The sequence below is a fragment of the Dipodomys ordii genome, unplaced genomic scaffold (assembly GCF_000151885.1).
Source record: "Dipodomys ordii isolate 6190 unplaced genomic scaffold, Dord_2.0 Scaffold16, whole genome shotgun sequence".
Lineage (NCBI taxonomy): Eukaryota > Metazoa > Chordata > Mammalia > Rodentia > Heteromyidae > Dipodomys > Dipodomys ordii.
Window position 1 is genome coordinate 272,848 of NW_012267232.1, and position 19,287 is coordinate 292,134.

Genomic DNA, 19,287 nt, shown 5'->3' on the forward strand with positions numbered 1-19,287 from the left:
ACCAAACGGGAAACAGACTTTGTCTTCAGAAATTATCCTGAAGTGACAGGTTTCTAGACAAAATCAAAAGCATCACAGTGTGCCCAGCTGATCTCAATGGGATGAAAACATGAGTTGGGCTTTAGTTCTGTAGTGTTATGTTAGAATGGAATGGCAACAGATGGTTTTGGGTTCCTTATCAACCCTAAACTTTTCCAGCACTTCCTATATTTTCTTCAAGTTTCTAGAAATGTCAAAAACCAAACAGTTCACTGCTTTCCCCCCTCTTATCTGTTTATGAAGAAAACTTTTCTCAGTTTATTATATACCACTATATATTATTATATATATTACATACCACTAGATAAATGACTGTGAAACATTGTACAATCAAGATTTCCAAATGTCTCTATTAATACTAACCCAAGTAAAAGGCTAAGCTTTCACTGAGCTGAAGCACGACAATGTGTGAAAAACAGTATTTTCTTCTTTAAAATGAAACCTTTTTACTACCGATTATGTATGATTAAGCTAGAATAGCAAGTCAAAGTCCTGGGCAGGCAGTTGTTCTCTTTTCTTTGTTACTTGGGATAATTTTGAACATGGAATCTATGATATGATAATGCTTTCTATAAATGAGGGTTTATAATGAGTAGGATTGACCTTAATTAAAAAAATCATATTTCAAATCCTAAGTTTATAAGTACTATCCCTTCAAACTAGTAAAACTCTTTAGAGGAGTTAACAGCTCTTTTCTAAGCTTTCCCCTAGGAGCCTCATTAAAAAAACAGAACTCAGGATGTAGTTAAATTGAATATTAATCTGTAATGCATATTTTTTATAATGCTTCAAATTCTGTTCTGTAAAAAGAATTTCCAGATGTTCTGAGGATCTTATCATTATTATTTTTTGTTCTGAGGATCATGAGATGTCTTTTCTTCTTATGGTCATTTAAAGTCCACCCCGACAATGAATTACTTTGAAAAAAAATTGTAGAATTAGAGAATTTTTTTAAGACTATGGGTAGATAGTTTCTGAAAAAACTAAGAGCATGGGTAACAGAAAATAAGAGTAACAAAGTTAGAGAAAATATGCTACATAAAATAATGGTAAATGATACATTCTACTCACAGAAAGGTTTTTGAGTTTTTACCTGAATTATTCATTAATAGATTTAATTTGGTGAAAGGGATAAAAAAAGCAGTTTTATGACTAAATTCTTCTTTAAAAATTGGTCTACAGACATTAGGTGGTCGTAAAGTACTATGCTCATTTTTTAAAAGTATCACTACCATCTTCATATGCCTAGCATCTTAAGCAAAATGTTATTCTGTCAGACTAAAAAGATTACTTAAAAAAGTTCTAAAAAAAGAAGAAGAAAAGTAGGGTGCTAGTGGCTCACATCTGTAATTGTAGTTTCGCAGGAGGCTGAGATCTGAGAATCGTAGTTTGAAACCAGCCTGGGCAGAAAAGTCTATGAGACTCTATCTGTACAAAACTACCAAAAAATCTGGAAGTGGAGCTGTGGAAGTGGAGCTGTGGCAAGTGGCAGCGCACTAGCCTTGAACAAAAAAGAAACTCAGGAATAGTAGCGAGACCCTGAGTTAAAGCTCCTGGACTGGTGCCAAAAATTTTTTTTGCAGCAAAAACGAAAAGCTCTAGGAGAGAGATCAAAATTAAATAGAATTGTGGATTCTTTATTAATCAATAGATCTGATTTAAAAGCAAGATCAAATAATTTTTCTTTGTTTTCACTGGCTATCTTTTGAAGAGATTTACAGTTTTGCTTTTTCAGTTGTGGGGCTCGAACTCAGAGCCTGAGAGCTGTCCCTGAGCTTTTTTACCCAATTGGAGATAAGTTTCATGGCCTTTCCTGTGAGGGTTGATTTTGAACTGCAATTCTCAGATCTCAACCTCCTAAGTAGCTAGGATCACAGGTGAGGGCCACTACTGTTGGGCTATTTTTAACCTGGTTTATGGTACTCTTTAACATTACACTGTACTAAGAATAATTAGGTTTAGACAAGCAAATATTTTTGTCTTGCATACAACTGCAATGCATTGGAATGGCTGCCTAAAGCTCTGAACTGAGAAGAAGCCTGAGCTCTTCCCCAGGAAAGCTTGTTGTAGAGAAAGGGCTATGACTGATTAGTAATATCTGCCTCAGGAACATGTTGACCCAGGACTTGTCTGAAATAAGCCAAAATGAATCACTCTAAATTCTTGTTCTGGATCACAGTGAGGTAACATCAAAAGCTAACAAAAACTTAGCCTTTAAAAATATTCTTTCAAACTGTATAAGACAAAACACATTAAATAAGTATTTTATAACTAAATCATTCAACGATATTCTTTCAGTCATAGGTTTTACAAATACATCTTTAAAAACAATGACTATGATTGGATACGCTTCTACTTAAGCTATGTTACCGGTATACAAATCCCATTTAAATACATTGTAATTACAATAATAATGATCCATATGTAACTGGAGCAGGGGCTTTAGAATTCCAGATGTAATAATCAGAAGAAATTAGTTTTCGTCCTAAAAATAGAAAAAAGAAAGGAAAATAATGACAAAAATATTATATGTTAGTTTAACTTCAACAAACAGCAAATCCATGACTTTGAAGTGTGGAAAACAATATTTCATGGTAATATTGTCAACATTCATTTTAGTTTCACCTTATCAAATTTTTACCACTCTAATAAATGAGTTCTTAAATATTTGAACAATTCATCTTTTAGCTTATAAATACCCTGTAACTTATGCCATCTCTCAATTATTTTCCCTCACATTTTCCCTAAATTCTATTTCTTGTGAATCATTACCTTAATTGAAAAGCATTTAAGATGGCTTTTTGAAGGCTCCCCTTACCCCCTTTTTAACTTGTTTCTGGTCTTGCAAATCAACATTCAATTTTTCAGTAATACTTTAAAGAAGTATTCTTCTTATAATTCTGATTTATTTCTGTTTAAATACCTTTGTAACTGGACAAATGGCAACCTCTTTGAACTTTTCTGATATATAAAACTGAGATAATAATGCTCAGTTGGAGTTGGACATATAACTTGAAGTTCTTATGGTATGTATCACTAATATCCAATTCAGCCTTTTATAACCTTCATAACAGAATATGGAAATAGAATCTTGTCCTTTTTTATTCAGTTCAGTTCAAAAGTTTGACAATCTGGAACGCCAAGAGAAAACACAGCATACTGCTGTGTGAACACATTCCAGAACAGACTGCTTGAATTTTGACTCCTAGTTCTGCCATTTACTAGCTACAGAATCCTAGTGTTACTGGTCATAACATGTTCTATCAGTGATTCTGTCTATAAAATGGCCATAACTCATATAGAATGCTGTCAGTTTTAATAAAAGACATACAGAAGCCAGGTGCTAGTTGCTCACACCTGTAAGCCTACTCAGGAGGCTGAGACCTGCCTGGGCAGGGAAGTCTGTGAGACACATAGTTAATATTAATAAAATGCTTAAAAGTATTTTAGTTACTACATAAAGAGAACATATTCATCATAGACAATCTAAATACGGACCTGCTGGTATACAGATAAAACCACTGATTGACTGTTCAGTATTAAACTTCCATTAAAAAATGAAAACAGGGGCTGGGAAGGTGGCTCAGTGGTATAGCGCTTGCCTTGCATGCCTGAGGCCCTGGGTTCGATTCCTCAGCACCACATAAGCAAAAAGAAAAAAGCCGGAAGTGGCGCTGTGGCTCAAGTGGTAGAGCGCTAGCCTTGAGCTGAAGAGCTGAGGGACAGCGCCCAGGCCCAGAGTTCAGGCTCCATGACATGACCCCCCCCCCCCAAATGAAAACAGCTGGGCACCGGGGCTCATGCCTGTAATCCTAGCTACTCAGAAGGCTGAGATCTGAGAATCTCAGTTCAAAGCCAGCCCGAACAGAAAGTCTGTGAGACTCTTATCTCCAATTAACTACCAGAAAACTGGAAGTGGTGCTGTGGCTCAATTGGTAGAACACTCGCCTTGAGCTGAAGAGCTCAGGTACAGCACTCAGGCCCAGAGTTAACGTCCTATGCTGACAAAAACAAAAACCAACAAAAAAACAAACGGTATACTGCCAGGCACAGAGGCTCATGTTTGTAATCCTAGCTATTTGGATGGCAGAGACAGCTGGAGACCAACTGGGACAAAAAGTTAGAAAGACTCCAACTCAATGAAAAAAGCTAGGCCTGGTGGCATTCACCTGTCATCTCAGGTATTTTGGAGATGCAAAGCATGAATACTGTAGTCCAGGTTGGCTGATAAAAAAAAAAGTGACACCATATCTGAAAAATAATTAAAGCAAAACCACCAGGGAAATGGTGCAAGTTGTAAGGCATCTGCCTAGTAAGCGCAAGACCCTGAGTTCAATCCCCAGTACTACTAGAGGGAGGGGAGGATACATACATACATACACACACACATATATATGTATATGTATATATAGTATATATACACTATTACTATTTTTTTATCAATTCAGGATACTGGCTTATTCTGGCATTACGCAGAATTAATTACTGCTAGTTACAAGAGATTGCTTACAATTCTGGTACAGAGTCTTGTTATATACCCTTCTGAATTTTAGGGCCCCATTTATGTGTTTTTTTTCCTTTTTATAATCAATAAACTCAATGAAGGTAGGGAATCATCTCTTTATTGCTTGCATATTGGCAGAATAGAAATGGTACTATATAATATTTACTGATAACATTACTAAAAATTATTTAAAAATTTAAATAATAATTATTTGTGACATCTATTGAATTTACACTATATGCTGAGTGCTTGATCAACATGTTCTTATTATGCCTTATTTCAACTTTATAGATGGATGGAAAAGTAAATTTTAAAGTTCACTGAATTGCTCAAGCTACATAACCAATAAACTATTAGAGCTAAGTCAGATCCTGATCTATCCATTAATAAAGTCTCTGCGAACCATTTTTGAATGTAAAAGTTTATTATAACCAGAGCAAGGGAAATCCAACTTTATACTAAAAGTTATACCTTTCCAATCCTTGCTCATTGACTTTTTTTGTGGAGGCAGCACTGTAGTTTGAACTCCGGCCTTGCCCTTGATAGGCTATGCTCTACCACTTAGGCAAACTTCCAGCCCTGTTTTTTATTCTGTGTAGGCTGACCTCAAACTGCAATCCTTATTTTCTCAACTTGTGAGTAGCTAAGATTACAGGCATGAAGCATTGGTGACTATCCTTGTTGTTGTTGTTGTTTTAAACATGAGAGAGTAACATAAAGTTCACACAATGTAAAAAGGAGTAGAGCAGAACAGAATTTTTATTATTAGGATTACTCTTCCAATCTCTAAATTCTGTCACATTTTAACTCAGGCAAAAATATACACTTGAATTCCATTACATTAATTTGAATCTGCATTACTTACGTGCACTTATTTTTGGTTTTCCTGACCCAAAAACTTGAACTGAATGCTGATCAACATAACATCCTGTAAGTGTGTAATCCAGGATCCTAAAATGGAGCTAAAAAAATGAGAGGGATGTGGCAAGTTGAGGTGATTATTTGATAAAAATCATGGCTACATTTTTGCCCGGACACAAATTTAGGGAATTTAGTTGACCATAGTTCACAAAGTTCAACTGGATGTGTACACATGTATATACATACTGTACATACATACTTCCTTCCTTTGCCCTGGGCCATTTCTTTGTAAAACTGCCATAAAGTACTTAACAGATACCAGGCACTTCACCAGTATGGACTCTAATCCACAACAAGGCCATCTTCATTATACAGAAGGGGAAAATAAGGTTCAGTGAAGGAAGCAATTAGCATCTAGAATGTAAGCAACAGAGCTGGTATCTGAACTTAGACCTGACGCACTATAAAAGCTGCATGCCTTCCACTATACTGTTTAGAATACCCTTATAGCCATTTAATCCCAATATTATTTCAGGTCACAATTCTTTTGCAGGCAGGAATCGTGTACCTCAGTATAACAGCATAGGAATGCAATTACTAAAACAGAGACATCAGTTTATTTTAGGGTCAGAAGCAATAAGCTGATCTACTTCATTTTCCAGAAAATTATAATTGACCTTTTATAGAACTAAGCTTAGAAATTTCCCCTTCCTTCTCAAAACTTTCTAAAATGTAATCTATCCTTCCTGAATTTCATTGATAGTGTGTTATTCTTACCATAAATGCCAATTATAATACTATGTTGTAATAAGCTGAGACATTATGACCTTCTTTGAAGGGATGGTGTCAGGGTGCATCTCAGTCACAAGTGTCACACAAGAACTATGAAAAGGTCCATGTTTTAGAGTTGCGATCTACTTTTACTGTGGCTCTCCTCATGCCTGTTGCTAAATGCTCCTGATTTTGCAAGATTCTCGAAATTTCTATACTTTTTCTGGGGACCAAATTCAGGGTCTTATGAATAAGTGCTCTATCACTGAGCTACAATCCCAGCCTCATACTTTCTTTTCTCCTACCTGCCAGTTTCTCCCATTTTGTAAAAATGTTCTTTTCAATTGCCAAACTAGCTGGTCTCAGGATATACTTTTTAGACTTCAGCAACTTTTTACTGCTGCAATGTAGGTAATTTCTGATAGTAAAGGGTTTGTTCTTGTTTGGTTTACTTCTGAATGCTTAAGGGTCATGCACAGTAAAACTGATTTTCACACAATTGATAGATAGACAGAGCTGGCTGGAAAAATAATCATCAGTGTATTTCTGATTTTTGTATTACTTCCTCAAGTTGCCTTTATGGATAGATTTCAATGTTAAGTCTTTGATTTCTCTGACAGCATTCTATTTTCCTTTCTAATCACTCAGTTTGCCTTACTGAATCGTTATTCTGAATTCTGTCTCCATTTAAAAAAAAATTATGATCTTAACTATGTCTTTCCTGTGGTAACTTTTAAATCCTTATCTGAAGCTGGTTTCTCACTTGTGAATCAAGCTTTAGGTATTTGGTTACTATAGGACTTTACATTGAGGTATGTTACTATTATCTGCAACAATATATGAAGCTCACTCCTTCCCAACTTCTTCCACATCAATACTTTTTCACCCAAATATATTCACAAGTTCAGGAAATATTTATGTACTAGGTACTGGACTGGGATATTGGGAATAAAACAATAAAGAAGACATATAGTTTCTGTTCTCTTGGAGTTTCAAGTCCAGGTTAACTTACATATTTTTAAATACCACCATCTTGACTAGTTACTATTTCTTGTCCAAATGTTAGTGACCAAGGATTCATGCACCTTTATCACAGATCTACAGCAGTCCCTTTCTTTCTCTTTATGCTCACACTATGCTAGATAGTATCAATGTATTAACTTCCATTTGCAATATTAAAGTATCTATAAAATGCTTTTGCTGTCTCCATTTTCTTCAGTCATTCATTGTGGATTAATGTTCTTTATAGCTCTTCTGAAATGCTACTGAACGCTTTTAGAAATCCTAAAATATCTACCAAAGGAATAAAAGACTCAAATAACTACATTCTGAATTTATATATCAAGTCTTACATAGAATGTCTGTTAATAGTGCTGGTTCTTATCTGCCTTGTTTACCCTCTGAACATTAATTATGCAGTGTTTACTTTCTTTCATTATGTTATTTCTTTATCTAACCTATTATAGTCTTCAAAGATTGGCTTATCTTGTCCTCAGATTTTGCTTTACCTCCATCTTTCTTTGACCACTTTGGCCAGCAGTGCTCACTTTTTCTTGAGCCCTCAAAAGCAATTAGCACTCACTGATTACTGATATGGATTACTGAAAAATCCTCAGAGACCAACAACTACATCTTATGTATTTTAAAATACAAATCTCAAGTTTGAGAACTAGGTAGGTAATTTAAATTAGGTTATTTAAGTTATACTTAATGTAAATTTTAAGGAAAATAGGAAAAAAAATTAATACTAAGCCAAAAGAAGCAAAACAATTTTAAAAAGAAGAAGGACTATGCCAGATATAAATCATAGAATTTAAAACAAATTTCTAGAAAATATAAAAAAATCTAGAGGCAATCTAGAAACAAAGGAAGGACTTCAAATATAAGAAGTCACATAAGGGCTGGGAAGGTGGCTCAGTGGTAGAGCGCTTGCCTTGCATGCCTGAGGCCCTGGGTTCAATTCCTCAGCACCATATAAGCAAAAAGAAAAAAGCCGGAAGTGGCGCTGTGGCTCAAGTGGTTGAGCGCTAGCCTTGAGCTGAAGAGCTGAGGGACAGCGCCCAGGCCCAGAGTTTAGGCCCCATAACTGGACCCCCCCCCCAAAAAAAAAAGAAGTCACATAAATAGGTTTACCTTTACATATGCTGTTGTGCCAATACAAATGTGGTCAAATGGTTGTTTATCACGGCTCTTGGATCCAAAAGTTACAGTTCCAGAAAGACTAATTTCCATTGATTTGGGGAACTTCTGGCCTACAAGCACAAGTATACCAAATTCTAAATTACTTAGATTCTACAACAAATGAAAGAAAATCAGTGAACAAAATCTTCTCACCAATAGTCCAGACCAATAAGCTTTTCTCTCGAAATACATCAAGCTGGCCAAAACTAACTTTGTATTCCAAATGTGTGATTGAACCTCTTAAAAAATAGGAAAAAAAAAGATCTTAGATTTATGAGATTGAAGTCAATCTTCTGTTACTTAATACAAGGGCAGCATAAAAGCTGATAAAGCTGATCTGTACTCTAGTTTGTAGAACAGAATGAATATATACCTCAGAACAACCAGAAATTATCTAAACATTTATATCAATGATTGCATTTGATTATTACTACTGACAATTATGAAATCACAAAGACTACTAATAGCCACATGGGTTGGTTCAACACTAAAAGTATGATTTTAGTATATATTTAAGTACACTTTTTTTTTTTTTTTGGTGCTTGATCCTGGGCTTGCACTCAAGGCCTGGATGATGTCCCTGAGCTAATTTTAGCTCAAGGCCAGTTAGTGATCTACCACTTGTAGCATAGCTCCATTTTTAGCTTTTTGGAGATAAAAGTCTCATGGACTTTCTTATCTTAGCTGCCTTTGAACTGCAATCCAAAGTCCACCTTAAAAAGACTATGCTGCTTATCCTGCCCATGTAATTGTAACCCCTCTATACAGTACGTTCACAAATAAAATAAAATTAAAAAAAAAAGACTATGCTGCAATGCTGCAATATAACTTTAAAAGAGATCTGTGAGTAAGTAATCTTATAATTAGATAATTACCAGATTGCTGATAGTTGGAATTGACTTATATGTGGAATATGGAGGAATGATAGAAAGGAAGTCCCTAGTAAAATAATCCTTGAGGAAGTTATATTGGCTTAACTTTAGAACTTACTAGAAAGTTTAACCAGAAAAAGGAAGACACATTTAAAGTTATGCACATTATTTTGATTGAGAATCAGAATTCATTTGAATAAAAAATTTAATTTTAAAAATAAGGTTAAAAGAATAAATAATTTGTGGCAATAGGGAGGTAGAAATTGATATGTTATTTATTCCTACCTATTGTAAAAAGGTATATGAGCTTCACAGAATTCAAAATTATTTTTCACACTTTCATGAAGTTTTAAATTAACTGTTAATTTTAGTTGTACTTCTTCTTCTTTCATTTGATAAAAACCCAAAATTGGTGGAACAGGGACCTGAAAACCAACACAAAATTTTATATAATTCTCTCACTTTTATAAAATGGGTCTAAAATATTATGATTTAAGTATTATACACTGTAGTAATATATATCTGCTTACATTGTATATGCATATATCTTATAAAGATTATGGTATATGTAAGAAATATGTATCATATTTGTAAGATTTATCAGATATTTAGTTATTCCAAGTTCTTTTGGTAATAGCAATGATGGGTCGGTCTACATTCACTTTAAGGACAGAGATTCTATTTTTCCTGTTCCCAGAGATGAGAAAGGTACCTTATAGAAGGACACAATATATTCTTGATCTTATATGTTCTCAGAACTGCAGAATAGGGCCTGTGCTACACACAATGATCACTGTTGTCCTGCCCATTCCCTGCTAATCTTTTCTGTGACTGCACTCCCTTCTATTTCCTTACCATCTAACTCAAATATGCCTATTTGATTGGTCATCAAAACTGGTTGAAGGGGAAATAATATGAAGGCTGGTAAAAACCAATCACTGCTACACTGAAATAAGACATAAAGATTTCTTCTACATGGTAAGCCGTAGAACTGTAAGGTCATAGGCAAACACAGAAACTCAGGTGAAAAGAGAAGAATGAGAAGCAGCAATGAGATAACTGGTGCTTGAGCACATAACGATTTTAACTTTCTGGTTCTAGTTTGGGTATGACCTGGATCTACTTCTTTTCTTGAATGATAATAACCTATTGACTTCTCAAAATTAATTCCCTCTACTTAAACTAGTATAAGACTTTTTAACCTACTGAGCTATAATTAGAAAAAAGAAATAAATGAAAAAAGACAAGATAAACAAATGGTATGGTTGTATAGAAAACATGTTGGGCTTGTGAATCTGGAAAATCTGGCTCTTCCATTTATCAGTCATATGACTCTGAGACTTCAAATGAAAAATCAGGATAGAAATACCCAAGTTAAGATTCATTGAAAGCACGAGAGAAAATATACCTGAAATGCCTAAGATCTGACACAGCATTGGTTCAATAAGAATACATAGCTATTAATATATTTGTAACTAAGATTTTCCTGTGATTAGTGATTAGTGTTAGTTCATGTTTATAGTTAAAATCATGACTAAATCTTAACAGGACCTATCATGTGACCATGGACTTCTTATTAGGGAATATTAAAAAGAAATAGACTCCCAAGAATACAAATGATTTGCTTATCAATAGTATTTATAAACATACCAGAAACTTTCCTGATTGTTTACCTGGGAAGTATAGTAGCATAAGTTGAATGATTCTAAAGGTGGAGTGAATGGAAATTTATAAGGTCCACTAAATGCAGAATCATCCATTCCATCAATACTACTAGCAGTCAGAATGGCAGAATCGAGAGAAGTCACGCAAGGATGAACTAGGATATCTTGAAGTGGAGATCCATTGGTAGGGAGACTCAAGCTCATGGTAACATTTGGCATGATTCCTTCCAAATCACACTGCAATACAAACAGAAATGAGATCTGAGTTGCATATACCTGTTTAGTAGTAATTTCTCCCAATTTACTTTACTTTTCTCCCTAGGTTTTCTTTTCTTTGCTTTCTGCTTTCCTGTTTAATGGTTTTTATCACACTCTTAGATAGCCAAGCAACTGGCCAGAGAGGCTTCAGACTTCTTAAAAAGATATTTCAAGCCACTCACTTCTCTCCATTCCTTTTCCAACATTTGTACAAGCCTTTACAATATCTGTCCTGGTCCTCTAAATATGTTTAAACTTACTTTCCTCTAGCCAATCCATTCTTCATCAATTCTAGAGCTGCCTTAATGAATGATAATTAAAAAAAAAAATTGTATCCATGTTTAAAACATTTCACCTGGAAGCCTGTAATCCTAGCTACTCAGGAGGCTGAGATCTGAAGATCACAGTTCAAAGCCATCCCAGGTAGGAAAGTGTGAGATTCTTATCTCCAATAAATCACTAGAAAAGTGAAAGTGGCGCTATGGCTCAAGAGGTAGGGTGCTTGCCTTGAGCTGAAGAGCACAAGGACAGCGCCCAAGACCAGAATTCAAGCCACAGGACCAACAAAAAAACAACAACAACAACAAAAATTTCACCAGGGCAGTTGTGGTTCATGCCTATAGTCCTGTCTACTCAGGAGGCTGAGATCTGAAGAATGGGATTCAGAACGAGTCTTGGCAGGAAAGTCTTATCTCCAGGAAGGGAAGACACTCATCTCCAATTAACCACCCAAAAGTTGGAAGTAAAGCTGGTAGAATACTATCCTTGAACAAAACAAACTCAGGGACAGCACCCAGACCTTTGAGTTCAAGGCCCAGAACTGGCACAAAAAAGGATTAAAAAAAAACAAAAAGAAAGTTTTTTTGGTTATAATTACAATAGTATCAAATGAAAATGTCCAATAATGTTACTAAAATGAAAAAAAGGTATATTTTAGTTTTAAAATGTTTGATACTTTATTCTTTTTATGTGCAGCATAAGAATAAAATTAGTTTTGGTTTTATACTTACGGAGATAATAATATAAGCCAACATTTACTAGTGCTATTAAATTTTAAAATTTATTCTAATTGAAAGTTTCCCTATGATTTTAGAAACAGCATCATATGGAACCCTCCAATGAATTTCCTATTATTTAGGCACTAAAATAACCAGGGCAGCCATTTATTATAAAATGAGGATTGCTATTCTAGGAAGTATCTACTACCGGTTAAACTCTTCTTCACATGCAAATCTAGACCTTAAAACCAGGAATAATAACTCAAGAGCTATGAATGACATCAGTTTTAAAGGATTCATATGGTTGTGTGACTTTTCTGTGGTCACAAAGAAAATCAGCAAGATTAAGGGCTGGAACTTCAGTTTAAATACACTACCATATATATAGTTTATTCCTATTCATTGTATTCCCCCTCTCATTCCCTCCTTCCCCTTCACTTATCTCTTCTTCTCCTTCCCTCCTTTCCCTTCTTTTGATAGGTGTTTCTGGTGATTGAACTGGTTCCTCAGAAATACTAGGTTAGGACTCTACCATTCAGTTACTTCCTCAGCCTGAGTGCCCAGACTTTCAGTTAATCAGTTTTTGTTGTTGTTTGCTTTTTTGTCCTGTTTCTGGGGCTTGCAGGATCTGGGTGCTGTCCCTGAGCCTCTCTGTGCTCAAGGCTAGCACTCTACCACTTGAGCCACAGGGCCACTTCTGACTTTTTTGAGTAGTTTATTGCAGATAAGAGTCTCAAAGGGACTTTTCTGGCTTTGAACTACAATTCTCAGATCTCAGCCTACTGAGTAGCTAGGACTGCAGGCATGAGCCACTGGTGCTTGGCTAGTTCATCAGGTTTTCTATTAGATATTTCCATTTATGATGGCGTTCACAATAAGGCCATCAAATACTAAGTTCTTGAAATACTGTTTAAAGTGCTTGGCTATCTGTTGTGCTACTATGTACAATCGAAAACATTTAGTGTTTCCTTTTTTAAAGGACGGTAATTTGTACCAAGAATCAATTCAAGTTTACATAAGTAACAAACTAGAGTCAACTTATAAATGGGCTAGGACATTATACAATAAAAGTATAAATCAACTGACTTTAACATTTATGAATGACATAATCCATAATTTTAGAGCCATTTCTGGCTAATTACTGCTGATAGAATGATTAAGAGGAATGTATATGTTAAAAATAGATACAAAGTTTAGGTCACTGTAATTATGATGGAAAGAAAAAGAGAGATCTATTTTTCCATTAACACTGCTCTAATTCTTTGCAAAATCTACTTTTACATATAGTGCTTATATAGACACTTAAAAATAAATTTGAAATTCAAAAAGTTTACATTGAAGACATATACAGTAAACAAAAGTAAAACAGAGTACAAAGAAGAAAAGGAAGAAACAGACATCTGAGAATACTATTAACAGATAAACATAGAAAGTTCCTTGAAGAAATTTTACTTTGGTTGTTATGTTACACGGAACTAATTGCTGCTAACTATATTGATATTTCCATTGTTTTTTTCCCCAATTTTCTAACTGTAAGTCAGATAATTATATATATTAACCTATGGTCTTGAAATGGATGTGGTGATATAAATATGCTCACAAATTCTCTGACAGTCTTTTCAGAAGGTACATCTAATACATGTGAGCAGACTTTGGTGACTCACATCTAATGCAGTAGAATTGGTGGTGGCATGTGACTTTTCTGTCTAACTCATAAAATAGCTTCTGACTCAACTTCCTCCTCTTTCTTCCTCCCCCACCACATCATCTGATCTGAGAAAAGACAGTCATCAAGTTGCAAGAACAGTTAAGCAGCACTTAGAGAAGTTCACGTAGAAAGGAACTGAGGCCTCCCGCAGTAACAGGCACCAACTTGCCAGCCATACGAGTGGATTATCTTCCAAGTTGATCTCTTACCCCAGTTAAACCTTCAGATAACTATAGCGGCAACCAAAATCTTGACTGTGATCTCATGGTTCTATACTAGAAGTTTCTAGCTAAGCTACTCCAATAGGAGCAGCTCATAGAAACCATAAAGATAGTAAATAACCATAAGGATAGTAAATGTTTATTTTAAAGTAATGGAAGAATTCATCAATAGTTAAAACAAAAAGGAATATAACATTTCACAACTAACACTGAATGTTGCTGCTAAAGACAAAAATCAAGCATGCCATTTAGCAGTGTAAAATAAAGGTCACAAATTTTACCTATCTTTATATGTTAAAATGCTATGATAAAGCAAATACCCAAGGAAAAAAACTCTCACCTTGCAAACGACTGTTCCAACAACTTGCCACGTATCTGCTACATCCTGTTTATCATACTGCATGGATTTTACCTTTTCAGTTATAGAAATAAAAACCTGTGGTTTTCCTTTGTATGTTCCAGCTTTCCAGGCTGGCTGTTTTGGTAGCTGAGTCACAGAAGCAAAATCAGTATTATCCATTGAATTCTGTAAGTTAGCATCTAATAAAGTACCAAATGGACAAGCCTGAAGAAGCAAGTCAGGTAATTGACTCAATCTTGTATTTAGCTCAGTGTCATTTTTCTGACCAGAGAAAAGAAAATCTTGTATCCCAAAAAGAAGTTCCAAGCCTTGTGAAATTCCACTAATGCTGATTAATGGTGGGGGAGGAGACAGAGTTTGTTCAACTAGTGGGATACTGGCATATATCATGCCATTCCTCAGAAAAGCAATTACTGGCCAGAGTTCTTGACCTCCTAATGGAAGTCTATAGATGGATGTTTTATTGATGCGTGAACAACTATCACGACTCTCCACAAAGTCCTTATCATCATCCAATAATCTAAATTCAAAGAGAAGTGCTTTAAGAAAGGGACCATCTTCAGGAATAGGCACATAACTTGCTCCATTGAAGACTTTGGCTCGTTTTTCAACAGTAGGGAATCGTCTGCATAGGAAAACAAAAACGTTAAAAAGAAAAGAGGAAAAAAAAAATAAAAACAGCCCTAAACCACAAGGCAAACAGTAGCAATCACAAACATACAACAAATATATATATACCAAGAAAAGCCAGCAACCAAAAATTATATGTGTATTAAGTTCCTACTACAGTGTTTCATATTTAGAATGTTACCTTAAATGATAAAGTATCATTTATTATTAGCGATGCTAATTCAACTTAATTTTAAGGTAAGAGTATGTGATTTTAATCTCACATTTTTATTTTTTAGTCTCACAGATTTCCTGTTGGTGGGCAAGGGGTATGTATCTAGACCATTTTAGTCATCTATAAGATTTTTGTTTTTCTTTTGATTCCTTCTTAACAGAACCACAGTTGTGATTCACTATAAACTTCTAATTTGGATTCATCAATTAAGATGATATAATTTAAAAAGAACATATTAGAAACAATGGCTTATCTCTAGAGTCCTGGAAGATACTAGGAGGTAATAAAACAAAATCTGTAATTCTTTATTGCTTGCTGGCTCTGAACAGAACATTAAGTTACTAATTTATCTGTTCTCTTTGGAAACGTAATACAAAATGCTATTGTTCTTGTACAGAAGTCTGCTTCTCAGTTTGACAAAATACATTTTTCCTATTCCTTCTCCCTCCATTTCAAAGTCTAGAGTAATATTATTAACTTTTGGGTAAATCATCTAACTTTCCTAAGCTTATTTTCTTATTTGTAAAACAAATAGGAGGGCCATACTACAGCTCAGTGGTATAGCATCTGCTTAGCAGCACAAAGCCTTGGGTTCAATCTCTAGCATCAAAAATAAATAAAATAAACTAAGAGAAAATAAAACAAAACAAATGGGTTGCAAAAAATCAGCTGTTTTTATCAAGGAGCCAGAAACATACTTCCCTAAAACAATGCTTTTTACCAATACCAATGTTTACTAATACTTAAAAAAGAATGTATTCCAAGCTATCAATCTGAGTAAATTTCCCTCACTTAAGTTCTAATATATTTTCCTGATGGAAAAAGGGGAAGAATTAAGTAGGATAATATTAGTGACCTTTCTCATTCTCATCACCTGGAGGATAAACTCTAAAGGAAAAAGTCAAGAAGTTATAAAGTTAAGAAGTTCATTTGGAACCTTAAATAATGCCTTAATATGTGCTCAATAAATATTTTTGTTGGATGACTCAACTTGTCATTCCCAATTTTATTCTAGGTTTTTTTTTTTTTCCTAACAGGAGTCAAACCTTAATTGGGCCTATAATTATGGACACAATACCAACCTAAACCAGGCTTAAGCTGATACTACTAGTATCTGGACAGCAAATATTTAAACTAGAATTTAATTTTTAAACCAAGTTTTGGTGTGCTAAGAACATTTGCCTTCTTAAATCTTAAACAATGGCCACTGTACATCTGCTCAGCCTAACTCTAGTCTCAAGAAGTCAGAATTCTGAAAATAATGTAAGCTTGATTTGTTGAATAATACAGAATCAGTATCAGAGAGATAAATTATGTGAGCCCAGAAAGCAGGGTTCACATAACCAATGAAGATATAAAGCTTAAATGATAATAGCAAAATTGATACATGGTCTAGAGAAAAACTAAGTAAGATTCCCATTTAACACCATGACTGAAGGAGTACCACAGATGAATTAAAGACCTAAATATAGTAGATAAAATAATGTGGTATAGTTGAATTTGGTATTTAAGAGTAGGGTTGTTTGGTGGTACTGGGTTAAAAAATATAAAATGGTTTTGATTGTATCAAAACTGCTACTTTGCCAGGTGCCAGTGGCTCACACCTACAAAGGAGGCTGAGATCTGAGTATTCCTGTTCAAAGCCAGCCCAAGAAGACAAAACTTAAGGATTCTTATCTCCAATTAACTAGCAAAAAGCAAGAAGGAGAAGCATGGCTCAATGCACCAGTTGTGATGGAAAAATCCCAGAAAACTGAGGGATAGTGTAAGACCTGGAGTTCAAGCTCTAGAATAAACACACACACACCCACCCACCCACACACACAATTTTAACTGCAGGTAACATAAAAGTTATTGATGAACTAAAAGAAAATATGTGAATATCTAAAATGACATGCATTAATATAAAAACACACAATAAACTTTCATAAATCAAACAGGGAAAAGCATTAATTTTTAAAGGAAAAAAAGAGCAAATGTATAGGCAATTCACAAGAAGAGCATACAAAAAGGACTCACAAATAACACAATTAGATATCCCTTACTGGCAAACATCAGATTAAGTGACATGAAATAAGAGAGATATAGAAACCCTCAATGTGTTGATGGGTACAATCAGTATTCTGGTAGTATTTGGTCACAACTAGCATAGATATGTCCTATAGATCAATGTGAGTATAACTACAGAGCAATTGTTCTGATGGCTAGGAGGAAGGCACTAAAAAAGAGACAGGTAAAACATGGAACAAGTAAAACATGAAGTATTACAGAGTAAGTTGAAGCAATGGCCTAGCTCTGCGGTCCAATATGGTAGACACTAGGCACATGTGGTATTTAAACTTAAAAGTGATAGTGCTGAGAAATCTGAAAAATGTAAGAAAAGGGAATGAAAGTCTTGCATTCTTTTCTAATGTAAGAAAAAATGAGTGTTTTAAAATTATGTAACTTAATATATATGCAAACACACACAAATGACAGGATAAAATGAAATAGTGTAAGATTAACCCATGAGAGTAGAAATAGACAACCATAGGACAGTAGGTAAAATGGAAGGGTTCCTTAAATCAATGAAGCTGATGAACCATGGAGCTAAGAATATAATCAGTTCTCTGTCCCAAGGTCCAGTAACAACAAATGTTCTCTGTCCTGAGGTCCAACAGCAACAAATGTTAAGTCAGGTATCCTGGAGGAAAATGATTAACTTCAACTCTGATACCTTCAGTAAGACAACTATTTGGGTTGCAAAGACAGGATTTTTTCATAGCTGCACTGTCAATCACTTTACATTCAAAATTGCACTAATTTTTTATCCGTTTCAACCTCTCATTCAACTAGACCACAGGGCTTTCCTTGGAGAAGAATGCCTTGTTAAGGTGGGAGGAGGGAAAGGAAGAACTATCAGTGGCCATTGAGAGTGAAAGGTGAAACAAATTACTACCTCCATTTTAAGTTATAGGAAAAGCACCGTACCTACAGCTAATTCTTAAAGTGGGACAAGATCATTTACATCATCAAAGGAAACAGCGATGGTAATTTAATGTTTTCCCACGTCTTCTTATTTATTTCAACAACTGGGAACAGTAAACGACGGCGACTTCTAGCAGTCACGCACCTTGGTAAGATGAAAATACTACTGCTCAGTAATAACGATTTTTCAGCAGAATGAGTTTAAGATGACTTTGAATGACATCCTCCATATAGTCTGATAATCCTAATTTTTTTTTCCCTTTCCTTTCTCCAGCCTGCATCGACCCCGAAGCAGATGGAGTTGATGTTAAGATACCACCCTGGGGTGGGGGTGGGGGAGACCCGAGGGGAGCCCAGGCAATACTTCCTACGTGCCAGGTACGGAGTGGGTTACAAATCTTACAACACGGTCTAAGAACGTTTCCGCCTTCAGGGACAAACCAGGCGAAGCAAGATGCCCAAAGCCCTGGCGTGGCTTCTTCTCGGCGGATCTGGGCTACCAAACATCCTCAGACTGTGCTCCGCCCCCCATCCCCGCCCCCAGCGTGCCCGACGCCTCCCAGCTGCATTCACCTGGAGAATCTGACCGTGCCACCAGGTGGGGTTCCCGGTTCGTGGCGAACGAGCCACAGGGCGCGCTGGGCCATGGCGGGCCCCCGGCATCCGCTCCCCTCGGAACGGCCCGCCACCCCCGCCGCGACCCACAGCGGCTGCCTCACACCGACTCCGCCACCACCTCCCGGGCTGGGTTCCGTCACCAGAGAAGCACCAGTCTCTCCGGTCAAGGCACGTCAACTCAAAGTTCTAAGAATCCGCACCGAGAACCTAGAGAAACTTGCCCATTCCGTCCTCCGCCAGCAAGCCTGTCTTCCTTGCATTTCTACTTCCGGGACGGTGGCCCGAGAGGACGAAACTTCCTCCAGGGCCGCCACGCGAAGACTCACGAGTGCTCCAGTACTCGCTCTTCCGACGCCGGCCCCGCCCCGCCCCGCCCCTCCCGCGGCCTCCCCGGGCGCGCGCAGCTCCACTTCCGGCGTC

The 19,287-nt window shown here is 36.0% G+C and overlaps 1 protein-coding gene across 2 annotated transcripts; it reads right to left on the minus strand.

Moving 5' to 3' along the window:
- Positions 1–2,287: 2,287 nt before the first annotated feature.
- Positions 2,288–19,148, minus strand: Ap5m1 (adaptor-related protein complex 5, mu 1 subunit). Of its 2 annotated transcripts, XM_013012360.1 has the most exons (8): positions 18,823–19,144; positions 14,418–15,063; positions 10,902–11,129; positions 9,514–9,653; positions 8,510–8,595; positions 8,309–8,427; positions 5,409–5,505; positions 2,288–2,524 (listed from the first exon to the last, which is right to left on the minus strand). In XM_013012360.1, the coding sequence occupies exons 1-8, from the start codon at positions 18,894–18,896 to the stop codon at positions 2,442–2,444; spliced, it is 1,473 nt and encodes a 490-aa protein (XP_012867814.1). In that variant the 5' UTR covers positions 18,897–19,144; the 3' UTR covers positions 2,288–2,441. The 2 variants fall into 2 exon arrangements, with proteins under 2 accessions (XP_012867814.1, XP_012867816.1); XM_013012362.1 differs by lacking the exon at positions 5,409–5,505 and having other exon boundaries at positions 18,823–19,148.
- Positions 19,149–19,287: the final 139 nt, after the last annotated feature.